The sequence below is a fragment of the Somniosus microcephalus genome, chromosome 20 (genome assembly GCF_052327205.1).
Source record: "Somniosus microcephalus isolate GS21.2 chromosome 20, FLI_Smic_1.0, whole genome shotgun sequence".
Taxonomy (NCBI): Eukaryota; Metazoa; Chordata; class Chondrichthyes; order Squaliformes; family Somniosidae; genus Somniosus; species Somniosus microcephalus.
This window is the reverse complement of record NC_141006.1, coordinates 47,385,574-47,409,869: the sequence shown is the minus strand read 5'-3', so window position 1 is coordinate 47,409,869 and position 24,296 is coordinate 47,385,574. Positions and strand designations below refer to the sequence as shown.

At 47.5% G+C, this 24,296-nt stretch overlaps 1 protein-coding gene across 18 annotated transcripts in view; it reads left to right on the top strand.

Moving 5' to 3' along the window:
* Nucleotides 1–24,296, top strand: part of LOC147103203 (keratinocyte-associated protein 3-like) — a 213,278-nt gene that overhangs the window by 35,006 nt on the left and 153,976 nt on the right. The window contains exon 6 of one of the 18 annotated variants that reach the window (XM_085962619.1): nt 4,394–6,754. The exons of the other annotated variants lie outside the window; for them this stretch is intronic. Coding sequence (XP_085818745.1) covers nt 4,394–4,480 — 87 coding nt within the window. The 3' untranslated portion in view covers nt 4,481–6,754. Of the gene's footprint in view, nt 1–4,393; nt 6,755–24,296 lie in introns of those variants that run through there. 18 annotated transcript variants of the gene reach the window in all.

Below are 24,296 nucleotides of genomic sequence, written 5' to 3'. Positions count from 1 at the left end.
AGAACATCCTTCCTCAGATAAGGCGACCAAAACTGCACACAATACTCAAGGTGTGGTCTCACCAAGGCCCTGTACAACTGCAGCAAGACATCCTTGTTCCTGTACTCGAACCCTCTCGCTACAAAGGCCAACATACCATTTCCCTTCTTAACTGCCTGCTGCACCTGCATGCTTACCTTCAGCGACTGGTGCACAAGGACACCCAGGTCTCGTTGCACTTCCCCTTCTCCCAATCTATTGCCATTCAGATAATAATCTGCCTTCCTGTTTTTGCCACCAAAGTGGATAACCTCGCATTTATCCACATTATACAGCATCTGCCATGCTTCTGGCCAATCACCCAACCTGTCCAAATCATCCTGTAGTTTCTCGGCATCCTCCTCACAGCACATACGCCCACCCAGCTTTGTGTCATCTGCAAACTTGGAGATATTACATCTAGTTCCCTCGTCTAGATCATTTATATATATTGTGAATAGCTGGGGTCCCAGGACCGATTCCTGCGGTACCCCACTAGTCACTGTCTGCCACTCGGAAAAAGACCCGTTTATTCCAACTCTTTGCTTCCTGTCTGCCAACCAGTTCTTTCTCCAAGTCAGTACCTTGCACCCAATCTTAACTTTACATGATAATCTCTTATGCTGGACCTTATCAAAAGCCTTCTGAAAGTCCAAATACACCACATCCACTGGTTCTCCCTTATCTATTCTACCAGTTACATCCTCAAAAAATTCCAGTAGATTCGTCAATAACCAGGCAATATCTTCTTAATCTCAAAAAGGGGTGTCACTCGTCTTAAAAAAAACCTTCACATAAGACATGGCTGGACGTGCAGCAGTAAGTTCCTTTGAGCAAAATAAAATTTTAAATTACATTTTAGCATGTTGTGTTATATATAACTTCTTCATGGATAAATGCTAAAGAAACACCTTTATAGTGTAAGTCTCAAAAACTATCCACTCATCTGAAAAACTTTCTGCCCTAAGTATTTGTGCAATCAATAGTGGAAGAAAATAATTTCATACTCGTTGGGGGGAACTTTAACCCAAAAGGACTGGTGGGTTGGGGGCGGGTGGGAAGTGAAACATTTTAAAATCTCAATGCAGGGAGGTTATGCTTCAACTGTATAAAACACTAGTTAGGCCTCAGCTGGAGTACTGCGTGCAGTTCTGGTCACCACATTACAGGGAAGATGTGATTGCACTAGAGAGGGTACAGAAGAGATTTACAAAGATGTTGCCGGGAGTAGAGAATCTTAGCTATGAGGAAAGACTGGATAGGCTGGATCTGTTTTCCTTGGAACAGAGGAGGCTGAGGGGAGACCTTATTGAGGTGTATAAAATTATGAGGGGCATAGATAAAGTGGATAGAAAGGACCTATTTCCCTTAGCAGAGGGGTCGAAAACCAGGGGGCATAGATTTAAAGTAATTGGGGGAAGGTTTAGAGGGGATTTGAGGGGACATTTCTTCACCCAGAGGGTTGTGGGGGTCTGGAACTCACTGCCTGAAAGGGTGGTAAAGGCAGGAACACTAACCACATTTAAAAAGTACTTGGATGTGCACTTGGGATGCTCTAACCTGCAGGGCTACGGACCAAGAGCTGGGAAGTGGGATTAGGCTGGATAGCTCTTTGTTGGCTGGCACGGACACGATGGGCCGAAATGGCCTCCTTCCATGCTGTAACTTTCTATGATTTTATGAAAACTGACCCTAACTCGCCCACCTGGTTTTACCGAAGGCGGGTCAGTGGGGCGGGCGACCAATCCACTCTCAGGAGGCAGGCAGGTCATTAAAGGCTTTTAAGGACACTGCATGCCTCCATTTTAACAGGGCTTTAATTTTTAACCCTTGGAGGCTGGGTTTCCCAGGGCTTGGCAATCCCAGCAGGTAAAATGAGGCGAGAACGGCCGGATCCATGAGGCAAGTGCATTTACAGCACCGCTGTGGGACAGGAGTAGCAGGAGTGTTTCCTCCAGGCCCAACAAGCTAACCTCTTTACAGACCCCATGATTGGCCGACACTGCCGCCCTCCTCCATCCCCACCAGCCCCTCGATCTCCGACTTCCCCTACCGCGATCTCTGACTCCCCCACCCTCCTTGATGTGTCAGGTGTGGCTCAGTGGGTAGCACTTTCGCCTCTGAGTCAGAAGGTTATTGGTTTAAGTCCCACTCCAGAGACTTGAGCACAAAAATCTAGGCTGACACTCCAGTGCAGTGCTGAGGGAGCGCTGCACTGTCGGAGGTGCCGTCTTTTGGATGAGACATTAAACTGTGGCCCCGTCTGCTCTCTCAGGTGGACGTAAAAGATCCCATGGTGCTATTTCGAAGAAAAACAGGGGAGTTATCCCCGGTGTTCTGGCCAATATTTATCCCTCAATCAACATCACTAAAATAACAGATTATCTGGTCATTATCACATTGCTGTTTGTGGGAGCTTGCTGTGCTCAAATTGGCTGCAGTGTTTCCCACAATACAACAGTGACTCCACTTCAAAAAGTACTTCATTGGCTGTAAAGTGGTTTGGGACGCCTGGTGATTGTAAAAGGCGTTATATAAATGCAAGTCTTTCTTTTTCCCCAATCTCTGACTCCCCCCACACCCCCTCGATCTCTGACTCCCCCTTCACCCCCTCGATCTCCGACTCCCCCTCCCCCCCTCGATCTCTGACTACCCCCTCCCCCCCTCGATCTCCGACTCCCCCCTCCCCTCCTCGATCTCCGACTCCCCCTCCCCCCCTCGATCTCTGACTCCCCCACCCCCCCTCGATCTCTGACTCCCCCACCCCCCGTCGATCTCCGACTCCCTCACCCCTCGATCTCTGACTCCCCCTCCCCCCTCGATCTCCGACTCCCCCCCTCGATCTCCGACTCCCCCCTCCCCACTCGATCTCCGACTCCCCCTCCCCCCCTCGATCTCTGACTCCCCCACCCCCCCTCGATCTCTGACTCCCCCACCCCCCCCGATCTCTGACTCCCCCCATGATCTCCGACTCCCCCTCCCCCCCTCGATCTCTGACTCCCCCCACCCCCCTCGATCTCCGACTCCCTCACCCCTCGATCTCCGACTCCCCCCCTCGATCTCCGACTCCCCCTCCCCCCTCGATCTCCGACTCCCCCTCCCCCCTCGATCTCTGACTCCCCCCTCCCCCCTCGATCTCTGACTCCCCCCTCCCCCCTCGATCTCTGACTCCCCCTCCCCCCTCGATCTCTGACTCCCCCTCCCCCCTCGATCTCTGACTCCCCCTCCCCCCTCGATCTCTGACTCCCCCCTCCCCCCTCGATCTCTGACTCCCCCCTCCCCCCTCGATCTCTGACTCCCCCCTCCCCCCCTCGATCTCCGACTCCCCCTCCCCCCCTCGATCTCTGACTCCCCCCTCCCCCCTCGATCTCCGACTCCCCCCTCGATCTCTGACTCCCCCCACCCAATCTCTGACTCCCCCCAGCCCCCTCGATCTCCGACTCCCCCCTCGATCTCTGACTCCCCCCACCCAATCTCTGACTCCCCCCAGCCCCCTCGATCTCCGACTCCCCTCATAAAGGCAGCATGTGAACCAAACTGCTGTTTGTGGGAGCTTGCTGTGCGCAAATTGGCTGCAGCGTTTCCTACTTTACAACAGTGATTACACTTCAAAAAAAGTACTTACAGTAATTGGCTGTTAAGTGCTTTGGGACGTGCGTTGGCCGTGAAAAGCCCTGTATAAATCCAAGTCTTTTTTTTTTATCTGCTCTGATATTTTCACTCGTTCTGGGGCACTCTAAATGAGCTCCTCAGCTTGCGCATTGTTTTTGCAGCTTTTTTCTCTTTGCCACTATTCTCACTTGTCTCACCCTCTGTAATAAAGATTTGATTGTATTAATTACTCTCCAAGTTAATTAATGAATATGCTTCTTGCGCTATTTAATTTTCACTTACATTTTCACCTTTTTGACTGCCTATGCCACACACCAATCCTCACAACAGGTGATGGGCAGCTGAGCTGTTCTAAGGTCTCTGCCAATGCTGCTTTTGTGCCAACTGTGTTATAATGGAGTTGGGGTGGGGGGCTGTGGTTGGGATGCAGTTGAGGCAATGGTCTATCTACTTGCTGATTATTTTTCCTTCTCGTTTAGAATGTCTCTGCTCACAGCTCCTCAATCACATGGTCAGGAGGCAGTAAAGAATCATCGGCTTGCTCTCAAGTCCTCCCACTTTGTAGCATGCAATATAAATGAGCTTTAATATATCATTCAATGTTTTTTTTATAAGAAAAAGCAAATATCTCAAGTGGGGAACCTTTCCAGGCGTGGAATCATTCCCAGTTCTACATCTCACCTGAATTACTGTGACGAGCTTAGCCTGCAGCACATTTTTCATGAACCATCACTCACTGACTTCTCTCCTCGGTCTCTGATAGGTCAGACGAAAACCTTTAGAGGAAATTCAGGAAGTGGATGAAGACGATGATCTTCTGGAAGCAACTACAGTGAGGTTCTGGGTGTGACTGCAATCTACCAAACTGACTGATAAGCAGCTGTGGGAAAAAAAGCACACATTCTTGAAATATTAGGCCAAGTACATGAAAGCTGGGATTTTCAGGCACTAAAACATTCTCTAATGGAGACCGAATTCCTTCTAAGCCTGCCTCAACAAGCACGATATCATCAAACCATTACAGAGATTCCACTGGAACGTTGTTAGATTTTTTTGGATCTCATTTGACTTCTCATGTAATATATTCAGTTTTAATCTACACGCTGTTTTTCCATGAAATATTACACACTTTTACGCAGCGAGTTTTTATGATCTGGAATTCCCTCCCTGAAAGGGTGATGGAAGCAGATTCAATAGTAACTTGCAAAAGGGAATTGGATAAATACTTGAAAAAATTTGAAGGGCTATGGGGAAAGAGTAGGGAAGTGGGACTAATTGGAGAGCTCTTTCAAAGAGCCGGCATGGGCACGATGGGCTGAATGGCCTCCTTTTGTGCTGTATGATTCTATTATCTAGTATATCCACCTCACAGGGCCTACCAAATTGTAAAGCCTACAGGGATTGTCTTTTACTGCAACAGAGTTTACAATCATTGCATTAGATCTGATCCCAAGCAAATACTGAAGGCAAAGTTGATGTGCAGTAATGCTAACCCACTCACTATTTTGTGATTTGAACAGTTAAAAGGGTGAGTCACCATTCGTGAAGGGAAAGGACTGCATATGGCGATGACATCACATGCAAGTGATGTAATGTTCATCAATGGATAAGGTGACTAAAATTAGTCAAATTCCATTTTTCACATGGGATTCTTTACTGGGTGTTTTGGAGATTGCATTCTGTGATTCTGTCTGCTTTTCTGTGGAGAAACCACAAATCTTCACAGGCTTTACACATGATGTTATAATGGAGATAAAGGGGGAGAAATTCCCCTCCTTTGTGCCTCCCATGGGGGGCGCTAATGGGGCGCAAAGGCCTTTTCGCCCATCCATGGCGCTGACCACCACTCCTGCCAAATTCCACGAGAGGGTAACGGCGGCGCTAACGGGTTGTGCCCCGATCTCACATGCCCAGAGATCATGGCGTCAACTCCAGGCGCATCGCCCCGGTAACGCCCCGGCAGAAAAATGCCGCTTCGCCCCCTGCAGCAGCGCCGGGCAATGGCAGCGACAGCTGCAGGGGACGTGGGCAGGGAGGCCGGCCACTAGCGGGGCGGAATTTAAAGGTAAGGTGGCCGGCCTCCTTAAAAAAAAGTCAGCTTTTTTGAAAAATGTTTTTTTTTGCTCCGGACGCGGGGTCTGTGCTGTGATCAGTCAGCCTGGCACTCTGCTTGACTGCCAGGCTGATCGCACGGCACCCCCACTCCCCGGTGCTGCAGGTAAGTAAACAAAAACTGCAGAGTTCGCAGCGTGGGGCCTTTCTCTTTAATTCAGGGAAGAGCCCCTGCAATGTGTCAGTGCCACGTGGCCCAGCGCGTGGCGCTACTGAGCCTGCGCCCCGGGTCGTGAACTTTCCCCCCTCTTGCGCTCCAAGAAGGAAGCGGAGTGCTTGATTTAGCGCTCCACTTCCCTCTTGGAGCAAAAAGTGGGAATTTTAGAAAGGCTGGAAGAGGCTAGCGCCTGGCGCTAACTTTTCCAGCTTTTCTGATTCAGTGCCCCAAACGGGGCTCGAGGGGAATTTCTAGCCCAAAGCCTCTTTAAACCAATTGTCCTCTGATGGGAGAACTTATTCTGGGATGTGCTGCTTTTAGTAGTGGAGAACGTAGCTTTATGAGGTGAGGCACCCCAACTTTTACAAGCACCAGCGTGAAGGTTCTAAATGTGTCACTAAATGGAAGCAGAGGAACCTTGGCGTAAATATCGAACACAACCTCATTTACAAAACAACCTCACAGCTATACCAAAATAAAATCAACACACGCTTCTTTTCAGGCCACATTGCTCGCAGTAATACTGATGATTCCACAGGATGTATGAAATTTAGTTCAGGGGTGAAGCAGACTTTGGGTCCTAAATATACTAATGCAATCTGCGTTGAAGTGTTCAGTTTATCAAGGTTACTGTTAGAGGTTAAAGGGGATAATGTGTCTGCACGATTTCAATAATGAATTTTTGAAATATTTGTATAATTGAACAATCAACACTTTTTGGACCCCAATAGAAATTTAATACCTCACAAAGGTACAAATTCAGGAAGTTTTTACAATATTTGGACTTTTAAAATCTGATTTATGAGCAACGTGATTTTATTAATTTTTATCTGGATAAATATAACAGCAAATGTTTCCAACCTTTGCCTCTTGTTTCTCCCTGCACTTGCACATGTTGATGTCATGCTTGCATTTTTCAATTATCTGAAACGATTCAATGTTTATAAAGAATTCCTGTCTTGCCTGGGCCATTAATTATGCAAAATCGCCATGAAAGGGGGAAAGAAATTACCAGAAACATTACCTCAGATAGAAGATATATTTGTTCGAGTCAGTCACAAAACCAATTCCAGCGTGCACAATCGATACTTCCATGCTATTGCTCCATGGATGGCTCAGCAAGTTTATCCAGTGAGTAGTTGATCTACATAGATCAGGAAGTTCTGTTTCCTAAATTGGGGAATGCAGATGCTCAAAGAGACCTAGGTGTCCTTGTACATGAGTCACTGAAAGTGAATGTGCAGGTGCAGCATCCCATTAGGAAGGCAAATGGTATGCTGGCCTTCATTGCAAGAGGATTTGAGTACAGGAGTAAAGAAGTCTTACTCCAATTATATAGGGCCTTGGTGAGACCACACCTGGAGTACTGTGTGCAATTTTGGTCTCCTTCCCTAAGGAAGGATATACTTGCCATAGAGGGAGTGCAATGAAGGTTCACGAGATTGATTCCTGGGATGGCGGGACTGTCGTGTGAGAAGAGATCGAGTAAACTAGGCCTGTATTCTCTTGAATTCAGAAGAATGAGAGGAGATCTCATTGAAGCATACAAAACTATTACAGGGCTTGATAGGATGGGTGCTGGGAGAATGTTTCCCTTGGCTGGGGAGTCTAGAATCAGGGGCCACAGCCTCAGGATAAAGGGTAGGCCATTCAGGACTGAGATGAGAAGAAATGCCTTCACACAGAGGGTGGTGAATCTTTGGAATTCTCTACCCCAGAGGGCTGTGGAGGCTCAGTCATTGGGTACATTCAAAACAGAAGTCGATAGATTTCTGACTAGTAAGGGCATCAAGAGATACGGCAATAAGGCCGGTGAATGGAATTGAGGTAGAAGATCAGCCATGATCTCATTGAATGGTGGAGCAGGCTCAACGGGCCGAATGGCCTACTCCTGCTCCTATTTCTTATGTTCTTTTGATCCCCTGTTGGTGCCCAGTTATCTGAAAGCAGCCTAGGCGGCAATAAGGCTGCTACAATTGGCTCAGTGTCCCTCAGTTAAGGAGGAGAAAATCAGCCAAGCCCTGCTGGAACTGCATGAGTGTGGCCATTGGTGGAGGATAGGATCAGGTCTGGTTACAATTCCTCCCCAATCCCTGTGGTCAAATAGCCTGCCAAGCACTCACTGTCAAGCCTCATTTATTAATAATGGCCCCATTGGCAAAGCAGCAGAGGGTGACCAGTGCCTGTGAAACTATACCCCAACAAGAGGGAAGGAGAGAAATTGCTAGTTCATACAGCAGCAGAGGAGGGGGAAATGGGCACTGGGACAGAAGTGGAAAGGGACACAGGTCAGTGTACCAGAGCTGCAAAATGGAAAAATCAGTAGCGTCTGTATGTCTGACCTGAAAATATATCTTATTCTTTGTAAATCGTTACTTGGCATTTCTCGTCAGATACATTGAGCTGTCTTCAACATTAATTTATTCATAAGAAGGCTCATGAAAATGACAGTCCTAGCTCCTCTGATGGCAGAGTGGATAAATGAACTACCTGACATGGTAATTGTTTTTCATATCTTCGCACTCATCCCTTGGAGAACAGTGTGAAGTAGTTGAAGGATCAGCAGTCCAACAGGTCGCAATGTGAACCCCGCTACCCTGGCCGTAACCATCTTTATACCAGCCGATAAGGTGGTTAGTATTAAGGTGGGTTTTATAGACTCCCACATCCCATACGATGGTGGTGGTGGGGGGAGGTGTTGCAGGGGGGAAGGGGAGGAGCACCCACCGAACACGAGTATCCCACGGGATGCCAACCCAGGATACAGCGAGGGGTTTCCACTCTGGATCTGCATTCCGAGCCTGCACTTCTGACTCGGGTGGGAAATGCTGCCACTAAACCGATCACATTGAAGTCAAATGGAAATAAAAAAGCGTGAAAGATGCAAAAGGTGCTGCCTACTTGTTAGCGCTCGTTTTACACTATCGCACAAAGTTACCATCTACCCCACTGTGTGCTCCTATCGTGAGAAGTTTTTCAGAAAAAACATGAGCTTTCAGTTGCAAAAAGGCTGCTATTTTGGCTCTTATTTACAATCACTAAATGTATTCGATTAATGTGCAGGAACCAGGGGTATTTGGGCAGCAAATTCAGCACCCAAGTGCCAACACACGATTTCTCGCTGTTGTAAACGCACTAATCTAAGCAAACCAACCAGATACAAGATTAAATTATTCAAATGAATCAGTTGAACAGCCAGAAATGAATCGCTTGGGCTTCGAAAACAAGTCTGTACTATTTCTGCTAAGGAAAATGGCAGGAAGCACCTTTAAACAAAAATCACATTTCAGTGAGCCTATAGTTGGTATTTTTTAAAAGAGCGGGGAGGGTAAACCGCACATGGTCTGGAATTTTAACTGGAGTTCGATCCCCGATCCCGGAGGGAGGGAGTTCGATCCCCGATCCCGGAGGGAGGGAGTTCGATCCCCGACCCTGGGGTGGTAATGTTTGTGCGGGGTGGGTTTGTGATGAAATATTCCATTCATCACTGCCTGTGACTGTGGTTGGTTTCAGGTTCCCCCTTACCATTGTATTGCCTGTGACTGTGGTTGGTTTCAGGTTTCTCCTCACCATTGTATTGTGTATGGAATGTGTTGTGTGTAGGGCTCCGCCCATACCTGGCCTCTATGTAAGCCAGCTCAGTCTGGCCTCACAGCCAGTACTGCAGACCTCCAGGGAAGATACCTCTCTCCACTGCGTGTTATCTTCTAAGTTAATAAAAGCCTTGTTTTGTTTCGCTAACATCGAGTCTCGGGATTATTGAGGCACATCAGGGTTGATGGTGGCTGAGCCGGGAGGAAGCACTCCTGCTCCTCCCGACCCACAAGGGTTGCTCCCCGAGGTTATGCTCGCCTTCCTGCAGCTACCGGCAATCCTGAGCCCTGGGATCCCCGGCCGCCTGCAGTTAGACCCGCCCAACAGGTTAAAGCAGAGGCTTCAGGCCTCATTGTATATAAAATGCCAACCCGCCTCCTGGCTGCCGGCCACCTGTCCTGCCTGAGTAAAAGTCAAAAGTGGTGGGTTGGGGGGTCAGGATTTAGATTTTTAATACTTTAACTTCCCCCCCCGCCCCCCGACGGATGCAAGTGAAAACAACGATTAAGCCAAACACACGCTCTTGAAAAATTGGGGATTATTTTAATGTGCAGCATGCAGTAATCAATAACGTGCATTAGGATAGATTCATTGTTTAAATTCAGAAATCTAGATGAAGGGACAAAACCCATAGTGCAGAACATCAAGATTGAAAAGAAAGAGCAGGGGGAAAGGGCAATTCAAGTGGTTGTTAGGTGAGGTCAAGTTGGGTTTTAAAACCTGTACATTGTTGAAGGAAATTACTCCCACAGTTTTGAAGTCATGGGAAAGAATGAGTTAAAGTGGGATGCAGTGCAGCGAGTCTTCATTTCAACACAGTGGAAATGCAGGGAGAGAAAGCGTAGAATGGTTTATGGTGTAAATAGAATGGTGATTGCTGCTCTTGGTCAAATCTGGTTGGAACCTGCGCCATGCAGGGCCTGATCAGTTCCAGCGGCGATGGGACCAAAGAGGCTCGCCAAAGATAACTGTCAAAGTATTTTTGGGGACTCCTCCAGGGTCACATGAATAATCTGAGCCGCTGATGCCCCTGCCCCCACCCCAGTAACCTACCTTGTTGGTGGCTGCCCAGCCTAATCTCAAGGCCTCAATCCAGCGCACTGCATCAGGACGCTTGTTTACTGACACACCGCTCACCTGGCAAATTTAAACGAGGCCTGGGCCTCAAAATCACAAGGGCCTCTTCACAGCCGGAACTGGTGGTCAGCTCGCTCCACCGCTCGGCCAGCTCGCTCCACCGGATGGCCAGCTCGCTCCACCGGATGGCCAGCTCGCTCCACCGGATGGTCAGCTCGCTCCACCGCACGGTCAGCTCGCTGCACCGGATGGTCAGCTCGCTCCACCGCACGGTCAGCTCGCTGCACCGGATGGTCAGCTCGCTCCACCGGACGGTCAGCTCGCTCCACCGGATGGTCAGCTCGCTCCACCGCTCGGCCAGCTCGCTCCACCGGATGGTCAGCTCGCTTCACCGCTCGGTCAGCTCGCTTCACCGGACGGTCAGCTCGCTGCACCGGACGGTCAGCTCACTCCACCGGACGGCCAGCTCGCTCCACCGGACGGCCAGCTCGCTCCACCGGACGGTCAGCTCGCTCCACCGCTTGGTCAGCTCGCTCCACCGCTCGGTCAGCTCGCTCCACCGGACGGTCAGCTCGCTCCACCGGACGGTCAGCTCGCTCCACCGGACGGTCAGCTCGCTCCACCGCTCGGCCAGCTCGCTCCACCGGATGGTCAGCTCGCTCCACCGCTCGGTCAGCTCGCTCCACCGGACGGTCAGCTCGCTCCACCGGATGGCCAGCTCACTCCATTGCTTGATCAGCTTGCTCCACCGGGCGGCCAGCTCGCTCCACCGGATGGCCAGCTCGCTCCACTGCTCGATCAGCTTGCTGCACCGGACGGCCAGCTCGCTGCACCGCACGGTCAGCTCGCTCCACCGCACGGTCAGCTCGCTCCACCAGACGGCCAGCTCGCTCCACCAGAAGGTCAGCTCGCTCCACCGCTCGGTCAGCTCGCTCCACCGGATGGTCAGCTCGCTCCACCGGATGGTCAGCTCGCTCCACCGGACGGTCAGCTCGCTCCACCGGACGGTCAGCTCGCTCCACCGGATGGTCAGCTCGCTCCATCGCTCGGTCAGCTCGCTCCACCGGATGGTCAGCTCGCTCCACCGGATGGCCAGCTCGCTCCACCGGATGGCCAGCTCGCTCCACCGGATGGCCAGCTTGCTCCATTGCTCGATCAGCTCGCTCCACCGCACGGTCAGCTCGCTCCACCGGACGGCCAGCTCGCTCCATTGCTCGATCAGCTTGCTCCACCGGATGGCCAGCTCGCTCCACCGGACGGCCAGCTCGCTCCATTGCGCGATCAGCTTGCTCCACCGGATGGCCAGCTCACCCCACCGCACTGTCAGCTCGCCCCACCAGACGGTCAACTCGCTCCACCGGACAGTCAGCTCGCTCCACCGGACGTCAGCTCGCTCCACCGGACGGCCAGCTTGCTCCACCGGTCGATTGCCCAAAAGTCAATATCAACCCCCTAGTGTATAAATTACACCATCAGAAATGTTTTTATGTTCTCTTAATGCAGTGCAGGTATGCGTCGTGTACACTGATGGGACTTTTAACTTTTGTAGAGATGGCAAACATACAACCAGTGTTAAATAACATACCAGTGGGATTTTTAATCCAGATCTTGTGTACACAAATATAATTATTTGACAATCTCAGCAGCGGTTGGGTGATTTATTTAAATGGCTGGTATATTGCCACGGGCTTATGCAACTTATTTTGTGTCAGCAGCTTTCCAGTGGTAAACCAAAACCAATCAAAGTGCATTTGTCACTCGATCACAGTGCCCAGGGGAAATCACACTGAGGCCCATGTTGGTTCAACAATCTGTTGAGGAATCGTGGTAATTGGAACTACTTATTCAACTAAAAAAACACAGAAATAGTACAATGGCACCCAAGGGAAATTATACGCCAAAGTGGCGTGTTACATTCACCAATTTACAGTGAAGCTATTGGACCTTTAACCATTTCTCCACAAACAGAACACAGAAAATTAATAGGACTGATCATAAAAGTCTGTAGTAATGTAATGATATAACCCACAGTAAATCTGGATCCTGCTATTTATATATTCTCATCTGTGCTGTTTTGGTTTGGAATGGAATTTTTTTGCTTTTCTGACCCAGGGATGAAACCGGAGGAAAACACGATGATATATTTGGTTTTGTCACTTCTGGCCGACATCAAGTCAACTTTGGCCATGTAGAGGAACAGCTTTAAAAAAAATAGTTTGAAGAAAGATTAAAAGGCTGATTTTCCTGACCCTGGGACCCAGGAAGATACATTTCCTTGGGCACAAAAGGTCACGAGAAAGTGCCAGAGAACCGTTTACCAGGTCTCTGCCCTTTTCACATTGCCCCAGGGTTTCTGGGGAGGGTAATGGGGTGGAGAGGGGTTTGGCTTGTGCCTGCAGCAGGTGTGGTCCCATCGCACTGAGGCGAGAAAGGGTCCTCCAACTTCCTGCCTCACTTTCCTATTGCAATGTTCACTGGCAGTGGAACATGGCACAGTGCCCTGCCCCTGTCCCCACCCAGCCCGGGTCTCCCCGGAGGGTAGGGTTGCTAACCCTCCTGGATTGCCCTGGCATCTCGAGGAATTGAAGATTAATCTCCTGGACACTGTTGCGACCTAACCAAGAGGAAAAATAGCAAGGGCATTAAAACAAATCATGGATTTTTTCCATATTCTTTTTAATTATGTAGGAAGTCACACAACACCAGGTTATAGTCCAACAGCTTTATTTGAAATCACAAGCTTTCGGAGCGCTGCTCCTTCGTCAGGCGAAGTGAAGAGAAGCATACAGGCACAGCATATATATGAAAGGTCTTCAGTTCTTTCCTCCTTCTGCCAGTGCTAGGCCCTGCACCAGCCTTACCCCCAGGCTCCATTAATGGCCTTTGACAGAAAATGCTAAAGAAAGAAAGAAAGACTTGCATTTATATAGCGTCTTTCATGACCACCGGGCATCCCAAAGCGCTTTACAGCCAATGAAGTACTTTTAAAGTGTAGTCACTGTTGTAATGTAGGAAATGTGGCAGCAAGCTCCCACAAACAGCAATGACCAGATAATCTGTTTTTAGTGATGTTGATTGATGTATAAATATTGGATAGGATACCGAGGATAACTGCTCTTCTTCGAAATAGTGCCATAGGATCTTTTAAGTCCACCTGAAAGAGCAGACGTGGCCCTCAGTTTAACAACTCATCCAAAAGACGGCACCTCTGACAGTGCAGCACTCCCTCAGCACTGCACTGGACTGTCAGCCTAGATTTTTGTGCTTAATTCTCTGGAGTGGGACTTGAACCCACAACCTTCTGACTCAGAGGCGAGACTGGTACCAACTGAGACACGGCCGATACTGGATCTCCTGTGCCTGGACAGGAGCAGTGCACTTGTGCAGCTTCTGTACAGTGATAGGGCAGAGGGGCCATCAGGCGGGAATATATGGGGAAAAAAATGATACTTAAGATTTGAAGAGATGGAAAGGCAGTGATTGAAAAAAACAGATCGCAGATACTACAATGTTATAAAACTCTGAAACAATCAGCTTTCAGCTTTCATTTTGTTGGACAGGGTAAATGCCAGTTCACTGAACGTTTCAGGCTTTGTACATCATTGGATAAAATGTGAAAGGTCTCTGTTTGAATACACCATGGCTGGTACTGACATACTAAATACTCCATTGATAACTCAAACCATAATCCACCGAGTTATGCAGTCAACATATATCCACAAACTATTTATCATATTGTACGTATCCAATCTCTTTTTTAAGGTAAAGGAGTCAGGACAAGCACATCTTTTTAAAAATATCCCTTTGTCATTTAGGCTTTTGCTGAAATTCAAAATATTTGAAAGGAAGGATTTGGGTTAAAAATGCTAAAAGGCTTGCAAAATTTATATTTTATATCTAAATAGATAAATAAACAACTAGACAAATGCAGTGGCTAATAGACTCCTTCGAACGTTTGCCATATAGCAAAGTGCAAAGCATTTTAGGAGGTACATAGTCCAGGCGAGGTAGCTCCCCAGATAGAAGGAAAGAAGTTAGAGGTTATGTCAATGTAAGATATTCAAACCTACCTTCTAGTAGCTGGGGCTAAGGTGTGTCTTTAGCAAAGCCTGCACAATCCAATCTCTTGGATGGTGAATGGCATGCAGCGCAATAGAAACAAAATAAGGGCAAGAATGTCTTCAAAAATGTGACATCATTTGACAGCATTCTGTGCAACAGGTAACCAGAGGAGACAGCTTTATGGTGGTTGGTAAGAGAACCAGAGGTAACATGAGGAAACACTTTTTTGCGTAGTGAGTTGTTGTGATCTGGAATGCGCTGCCTGAAAGGGTGGTGGAAGCAGTTTCAATAGTAACTTTCAAAAGAGAATAGGATAAATACTTGAAGGGAAAAAATTTACAGGACTGTGGGGAAAGAGCAGGAGAGTGGAACTAAAGGGGGGCACGGTGGCATAGTGGTTAGCACTGTTGCCTCACAGCGCCAGGGACCCGGGTTCAAATCTGGCCTCGGGCGACTGTCTGTGTGGAGTTTGCACATTCTCCCTGTGTCTGCGTGGGTGTGCTCCGGTTTCCTCCCACAGTCCAAAGATGTGCGGGTTAGGTTGATTTGGCTATAATAAATTGACCCTTAGTGTTAGGGGATTAAATACGTGGGGTTACGGGGATAGGGTGGGATATGTGTCGGTGCAGGCTCGATGGGCCGAAATGGCCTCTATCTGCACTGTGGGGATTCTGTGATTCTGTGAATTGGATAGCTTGTTCAAAGAGCCAGCACAGGCACGATGGACCAAATGGCCTCCTGTGTTGTATCATATGAGAGAGATGACTAGGTAGCACACTATTCTTTTACCTGTAGGACCTGGCTTCAAATCCAACACAACAACAACTTGCATTTGTATAGCGTCTTTAATGTAATAAAACATCCCAAGCAATGGTTGCGCGGTTTTCTGGACATCCCGTGCAGCCGGCTTGCCAGCTTTTCAATGCGAAAAACCGCGCATGCGCAGTATTTTTAATGGGCCACACAGTCCCTTAAAGGGGCCGCAGACCCCACAAAAATGAACGGGAACATTGGTGCCAAGGCACTTCAACAGGAGCATTATCAAACAAAATTTGACACCGAGTCACATAAGGAGATATTAGGACAGATGACCAAAAGCTTGGTCAAAGAGGTAAGTTTTAAGGAGTGTCTTAAAGGAGGAAAGAGAGGTAGAGAGGCGGGATGAGAGCCTCCTTTCTCTCTTTGCCAGGTGTAAAATTTTCTAGTTTCTCGTGGCCACGGGCTCCCCAAAAATGCCTGGAATTTGGTACAATTCGTTCCTAATTGGAAATCTCACGCCAAGATGCCACAAGGGTGTGAGAAATGGAAATATCACGTTGATGCGGGGAGGGTTGCTCATGAGTTTAGGAATAAGGCACATGTTGGGCACCATAAGGGGAACTTCACTCAAAATCAAATCAAATCAAATCAACTTTTATTGTCATTGTTAGTGCACAAGTGCAGTACAACGAAATGTAGGCTTGCGGCTCCCGAGGGTGTACATTTAGATTAAGACATTTAAACATTCAACAGACATTTGGCTTGTAATACATTAACATAAACATAACCATAATAAAGTGCATTGGCAGATGTGCAGGCTTTAGAGTTTATTTGTGGAGTTCAGTAGGATGACAGCCCTGGGAAACAAGCTGTTCCTAAATCTGGTCGTACGGGTGCAAATGCATCTGTAGCGTCTCCCAGATGGCAGGAGGGCGAACAGACTGTGGCTGGGGTGGGTAGGGTCTTTGATGATGGACCGTGACCTCCGTAGACAGCGTTTCTGGTATATGTGCTCTATGGTCGGTAGCCGGGTGCCGGTAATGCGTTGGGCAGTTTTGACTACCCGCTGCAGGGCTTTCCGGTCATAGTAGCTACAGCTGCCATACCATACTGTGATACAGTTTGTCAGGATGCTCTCTATTGTGCAGCGGTAAAAGTTAGAGAGGATCAGGGGTGACAGGTTACATCCCTTCAGCCTCCTTAGGAAATATAGACGCTGCTGGGCCTTCTTCACCAGAGAGGAGGTATTGAGGGACCAGGAGAGGTCTTCCGTGATGTGGACTCCGAGGAACTTAAAGCTGTCCACCCTTTCCACCACAGCCCCATTGATGTGGATGGGGGTGTGACTTCCGCCTTTAGACTTCCTGAAGTCCACAATGATTTCTTTGGTTTTCTTGATGTTAAGGGCCAGGTTGTTATCGGCGCACCACTTCACGAGATGCTGGACCTCCTCCCTGTAGGCTGACTCATCGTTGTTGGTGATCTGGCCTACTACCGTGGTATCATCCGCAAACTTGATGATGGTGTTGGAACCATGAACAGCCACACAGTCGTGGGTGAAGAGGGAGTAGAGGAGGGGGCTCAGCACACATCCTTGTGGGGCCCCCGTGTTCAGGGTCGGGGGGGGCGGAGGTGTGGTTACCTAATTTGACAGACTGGGGTCTGTTTGTTAGGAAGTCCAGGGTCCAGTTGCAGAGGGAAGTGTTCAGGCCAAGAGTTTGGAGTTTGGTAGCCAGCTTGTTGGGGACGATAGTGTTGAATGCTGAGCTGTAGTCTATGAACAGCATTCTGATGTAGGTCTCCTTACCATCTAAGTGATTCAGTGCTGAGTGTAGAGCAGTTGTGATTGCATCCTCCGTTGATCTGTTTGCACGATAGGCAAACTGGTGTTGGTCAAGAGAGGCGGGAACACTGGCTTTGATGTGAGCCAGGACCAGTCTCTCGAAACACTTCATTATGATGGGTGTGAGTGCGACAGGTCGATAGTCGTTCAGGCACGTCACAGCCGTTTGCTTTGGCACAGGAATAATGGTAGCGGTCTTGAAGCATGTAGGAACTACTGCCTGGGCCAATGACAGATTGAAGATGGCGGTGAAGACATCAGCCAGCTGATCAGCATATTCCTTGAGTACCCGTCCAGGGATGCTATCCGGTCCAGCAGCCTTTCGTGTGTTCACTCCGCGTAGAACACCCCTTACGTCGGAGGTCGACAGAGTGAGCACCTGGTCTTCCGGGGGTGGCAAGGCTTTGGTAGCCGGCTCCCTGTTGTCCCTGTCGAAGCGAGCGTAGAAATTGTTAAGCTCCTCCGGAAGGGAGACATCGCTAACCGGGGGGCTGGTGTTTTTGCCCTTGTAGTCAGTGATGGACTGGATGCCTTGCCACATGCGCCAGGGGTCCGAGTTGTTGTGGAAATGATCCTCTATCCGCAGTGTCTGTTTCCTTTTGGCAGTCCTGATACCTTTTTGCACCTAATGCATGCTATCCATACTGACCCGATAGTGTTTGCTACTATCACTGGGTGCAACAATGTTCCATTCCTCAGCACTAACATCCTGAATTTTGATGAAAACCAAATCCACTTGAAATAATGCAAAGAAAATGAATCATGGAATGATGCAGCACATGCGGCACATCGTGCCTGTGAAAGAGCTATCCAATTAGATCCACACTTATGTTCTTTCCCCATAGTCCTGCAGATCTGATCTTTTCAAGTATATATTGAATTTCCTTTTGAAAGTTATAATTGAATCTGCTGCCACCACCCTTTCAAGCAGTGTATTCCAGATCATAACAGCACACTGCATAAAAAAAAATTCTCCTCATCTCTCCCTCTGGTTGTTTTGCCAATTATCTTAAATCTGTGTCCCCTGGTTACCGACCTCTGGTTACCGACCTTCCTGCCAGTTTCCCCTTATTTACTCTCTCAAAATGAATTTTGAACATAAACAATTATGTACTTGAGCTAATTCAACTGCAGGAAAACCCCCCTGGAATGATACATTCTATTTAACAAGCAAGAGGCAGTTCACTGTAACAGAACTATTTCTCCGAAAGGAAACACACAGAAATACCACAATGCCCCAGGGAAATCATGCAATGACATGGTCTGTTCAATATCCTACAGTGAAATTGTTGAAGTTGAACCCTCAAAAGACAGACGGAAATAACACCAGGACACCCAGGGAATATGGTCCTTGCATTGCAAAAGCCACGATCTGTTCAATGTACAGTGAAATTTGTGCAAGCTAATCAAGGCATCCCACCTGGACCACAAAACACAAAGATAGCTTCAGAGAAAATCGTGTACTGTACTGGAGTGCAGTTTTAAAAAAATCGGAGTACTGATATTGGTTTTGTAACCTACTGTGAAATCATTGTCCTTGAATCGTTTCCTTTGAATGTAGAACATACACACAACTACCGCAGCACACAGGGGAAATCACATACTGCAGTGCTTCAATGTCACGATGTACAGTGAAATGACTGTAATTGAGTCATTTGATGCAGGCAGTTCTTCCCTCAAGACTATCAGTTTACTGTCATTTTGTCTTTTTATTATTGTCTGCTGAGCTTTTAATCCTTTGGTGGTTTATATTAACATTTGTCCCCGTCATTATTTGTCTCTTCATTGTCCTTGTTTTTCTATCTTGTAGGTGTAGTTCCAGTAATTCACTCTGTTGCACTTTTTAAAAATTTATTCTCGCAATGTGAGTGTTGTGGCAAGGCCAGCATTTATTGCTCATCCCTTAGTTGCCCTCAAGAAAGTGCTGGCAAGACTTCTTCTTGAACCGCTGCAGTCTGCATGGTGAAGGTGCTCCCACAATGCTGTTAGGGAGTTCCAGGATTTTGATCCAGCGATGATGAAGGAACGGCGATATATGTCCAAGTCAGGATCTATCCCATCACATTCCCCTTCATTGTTTTCTTTCAAAAGCTTTTGCCTTCTTTGATTTTCTCTACAATGTTCTTGCATTGCCTTTTGTTTTCCTTAAAGCACTGACTAATGCTGGACTACAATGCCCGGTAATATAGGCAGCCCTCCAGTACCTTGCTCAGGGAGATATTTTCATGTCTGACTTTAGAGAGTTAATTTTGACAGGGTCCTGGGGAAGGGGGGACATCACAGGCCTTATTCTGTCCTCACCCAAAATTTACAGATTTCCATTTGGGGTCTGTACAACAATCAAAAGTGGCAAATCTGATTGATTCTCAACTTAAAGAAAATAAATCAGGTGATATTTTTCTCTTGCCATTTTATTCTATATTGCTTTATGATTTTTTTACTTTTAGATGTTGCTTTTTATTGTAATGTATTGTAACAAGACATTTCACACACAGAAACAGTGGGAATACTTATTGTAAAATTAGTTGATCCCCAGTGGCATTGCTCATTGAAAAAGCAAACAAACTATTGGTTTGGAAGAACATGAGCATCAGTGTGTGTGAAATGATGGTGGAAAGATGAATAAGTTCAAAGAAAAGAAATCTGCTCTAAAAATATGAATGGATGTGAGATTTTTTAAAAACTTACAATAATGAAATGTTCTCTTCTGCTTTGAGCAAGAATTAAATATTTCAAGCAGCCTGCCACAAACAAGACTGGTATTACAACTGTCATCTATATATTCTGGTGATTTCAGGTATCAGTAGTAGCTTCTGACATTCTGTAGACTTGAGAATGCTGGTAAGGCTGGAACTGGGGAAACCGTGAAGCTATTTTGTGATGTCTTCCAGTTGTTATTTCTTTAGCTGATTGGCCAGCCAACCAATCAACTTGCTAGAAAGCATCACTCATGGCCAACCAATCAGCTGGCTCAAAACTGACATTCACTGAAATTTAAAAAGAATGTGTGAAACATTGAGCTTGCTAGAAAGTGACAGCTCAGGAAAAAAATTCATTTTTAACATTATTAAAAATATAGATAATGCCAGCAACAATTTACTTTTACAGTTACTTTTAACAAGAAGGAAACAAAAGCAGGGCATTTATGTCCTGGAGCTGCTATGAGTACCAACTCCTTTGTGATAAAGATGTCTTTGCTAATAGGTGGTGCTGACATTTTGGTACCTTTTGCTGGTATATTTAGAATAGGCTATCTAGCTAGGGAAATGTTATATTTATGTATGTAAGGTTTGTAATTCTCCTGCAGCATGAGGTGAGATAAATCTCTTTATCGCTGTAGGTCAAATCATATACAGCAGCTTCTCATCTTTGTGAAATGGAATACCTTCACAGTATATTGTTTACAAAGCCAAGTAATAATAGCTTTTTTCCCCCCGTCATGAAAATGCTAAAAACAGTAAGAAATCCTTACATTTGTATATACTTATAGGTGAGCACAGCCTAGAGCATGTGACAAGGCAATAACACATATTGGGGCTGAGATGACATTGATAATACAGCTCATGCTAAGTTCCCATTAAAAGAAAAAAATGGAAATCTGGAAGGAAAGCAGAAAATGCTGCAAGTACACAGCAGGTCTATCACCATCTGAAAAGACAAAAGGCAGGTTAATATTTTGGGCACAGGCTATTTTTTGCCAGAACTGAAAAAGGAACAAGAGAAGCTGCCTTTTTCAGTTCTGATGAAGGAAATCTACTGGAAATGCTAACCTATCATTTCTCTATTGAATGCTGGTGGGCCTGTTATATATTTCCTACATGTCTGCTTTTATTTTGTGCTATCTTCTCATGGTTTTTAAGATCGTCTCAGCTCCCCCGTATGTTATGACTCCAAATGTCAAATTTATCAGACAAGCTACATTTCACAAATGCTGAGTATTTAACCATTAATGTTCCTTACAATATGTACTTTACTATCCAACCGGAGGTGAATGATGACAGCCTTCTTGCCCCCCCACCCCCCATTACATGATCTCAGATCACAACTAATGTTGTCTCAAAGGACACCGAACTTGTTAAATTGACCTCCCGGTGACAGTAACAAACTATCCAACTTAAAACAGGGACAGCAACACCTCAGACGCTTCTGAAATGCTTACAGAATTCAGAACATCCAACACAAATAAGAAAGAATGATTTAATGCAACAGTCTCTTTCTAATTAAGAACGTAATGTAAATTCTTGCGCCATACTCTCATCTTCCTCACTCGCACTTGTGCCAACATAATCTTGTTCAAAGGTCAAACTCCAGGTACAGAGCAACAAGTACACGATACTGGGAAAACCAAATACAAATAAATCTTTCTCCAAATAGAACAAGCCGTCACTAGCAGCATGATCAGAAACTGGATCTACCACATAGCAAGCATACCTACTACGTAACCCTTTGATGACCATAGCAACATTACTGTAGAATTAAAAAAAAATGTTTTTAAAGGCAATGATTTAATCTATTTAGGTGCTGTTGTGATTTATTAAATGCTCTGGAGAGGTTTGCCATTTTTGAATTGTACTTTATAGTGTTGAACATTGGCATTGGGTAGGAAGCTACCTAGAGATAGAGCCTGGAATATTCAAAAGGGGAGAAAATTGGCTCGCAACCCCTTTGGGGCGATAACTTCGCGGGGGCGCTACTTTTAGCACCCTGGAAAAGTTGTCACGCCCGTGCCCGAAATTCAATGGTCGCGCCCCAAGCTGGAGGCAGGATGCTACTGGAAGCGCTCCCCCTCCCTCTTGGGACGCTCCCATTGAATATTGCGGAGCTACGTGCAACAGTGCCACGCGTGCCGGTACGTAGCGCGCGGTACTGCAAGCCTCCCTCCCCAGATTAGCACAGCGCGCACCGGGGCCCTGCTGGACCACCGGGGAGCGGAGTGCCGGGAAAAGAACCCAGCACTCAAGAGGAGTGTTGGGCTGACCGATCGCGGCCAGCACCCTGCAGAACTAGGGGGCATAAAATGAAAAATGGCCACCCAGCACCTGCCCTTTAATTATTGCCGCCCGGGCGGCAAAAATGCCACCCTGACCCGGTCAGACATAGCGTCTGGTGGTAGGTCAGGGGGCGCGAGCCAAGTTTGCAGCTGGGGCATGGACACAGGGTGCTACCGGCTACCGCCGCCACTAACCTCCCGCTGAATTTCACGGGAGGCGTTAGCAGCACCACGCCTGGACGCTAGTTGCTTTGCGCTCTATTAGGGGGCGCTAACTGGAGATGCAAAGCAACCAAATTTTCCCCCCAAATGTTCACCATAAAAGGATCGTTACCCAATCTACTGCTCAGATTTCAGAACAAAAGTAGTGGCGGGCACCTGTCATACAAGCTGCTACTAAACATACACATGAAAGTGACAAGCACGAATAAGGGTTTCAATAATGGGGGAGGCGCTGAGGTAGGGGTGAAGACAGGCTATGCTCTGAATGTAAGTGGATGGTGATGGAAAGGAGGTGGGGTTTGAAGTTAGCTCAGGGTTGAATACGACACAGAGTTTGTGCATGGCTTTGTTCAGCCAGAGTGAGTTCCCCGGGAGTGGCAACAGAGCAGTATTCATGGTTGTAGTGTATGTACTTTGAAGAAGGAACTATATTCTGCAGCCCCTGTATACTGCAGTACCAGTAATGACCACCCCTGTATATAAGCCTGTGTAGTAACTTTGTATAGTAGTTCCAGTTTGTCTCCATTCAGTAAACACCTGTTATAACCAACTCCTGCAGTCCATGTCTCAATTACACACGGACGTAACACTGGCGACGAACAGATCCGAACTTACCTACAGTTCTGCACCACCTCATGGGGATCCATCCCTGAAGCGAAGTTGTTAGAGGTCGAGGCCAGAAGGGAGAAAAAAAACCAAACAGAAGAAACGGGCGTTGACCGTGGGCAACCGCCTCTGATTCATCGAATTCGAAGATTTGCAGGAGAGGCTGTCGAGAGCGGGGCTTGGTTATCCTGTCTATGGTGTTCCAGCTAATCGGGCTGGTGGCAGGTAGTACACTGATCCTTCCTGGGCTGCGGCGGGCTAGAGCTCGATCAGGTGGCTTTCAACGGGGCCGAGCAGCGTTGTCGGGAAGAGGAGAGTGAGAGAGAGAGGGTGGAGCACACAGGGCACGGCCGGTGCTACGAAGCCGGGCAGCGTACAGACCCGAGAAGAGGGAGGAAAGTGTCCCATAGGGTTTGCTCTGACGACGGGAACAGTAATTAAAATAAAAGAAATTAGAAGCGCAGAAAGCCGCGAGGAGCTGCAGTTTGCCACGGGGACCGCGGAGAGCGGCGTTAGCAGCAGCGCGGGCGGAAGTGCGCGAAGACCATAGGGTGTTGCCATCAAGGCATAAAAACGCCAGCAACAGTGCTAGCAGCAGCGGAGAAGACAGAAAGCGCGGGAGGCGCCATCTTAATCCAGCGGGGAAGAAGGCAAAGCGCGGGAGGCGCCATTTTAGATCTCCAAGATGCCGAAGACTGGCAATATCACTGCCTTCGATAATGCAATAGAAGACTGGACCACGTATGTGGAAAGAGTCGAAGTATATTGCAAGGCAAATGAAGTAGCCGATGAGAAAAAGGCATCGGTACTACTAAACTTAATGGGCGCAAGAATGTACGGCCTATTGCGGAACCTGATCACTCCAGCCAAACCGATGGCGAAGAGTTTTAACGAAATTGTTGATATCCTACAGGAACACCTAAATCCTACACTGCTGCTGATAGCAGAAAGATTTAAATTCCACAAGAGAAATCAGCATAAAGATGAGAGCAATGCTGATTACCTTATGGAACTACGCAAGCTATCAAAGCACTGCCAATTCGGAGCAGGACTGGCAGATACCCTACGGGACAAATTTGTCTGTGGACTCCTGAGTGAAGGAACCCAGAAGAGGTTACTCTCGGAGAAAGAGCTGACACTAGATAAGGCTTTCAGCGTGGCAGTATCGTACGAAGCAGCAGCAAGGGGAGCTGCGGAAATACAGCAAAAGCCACAGGAATACGGCACCCATGAAATGACACAGG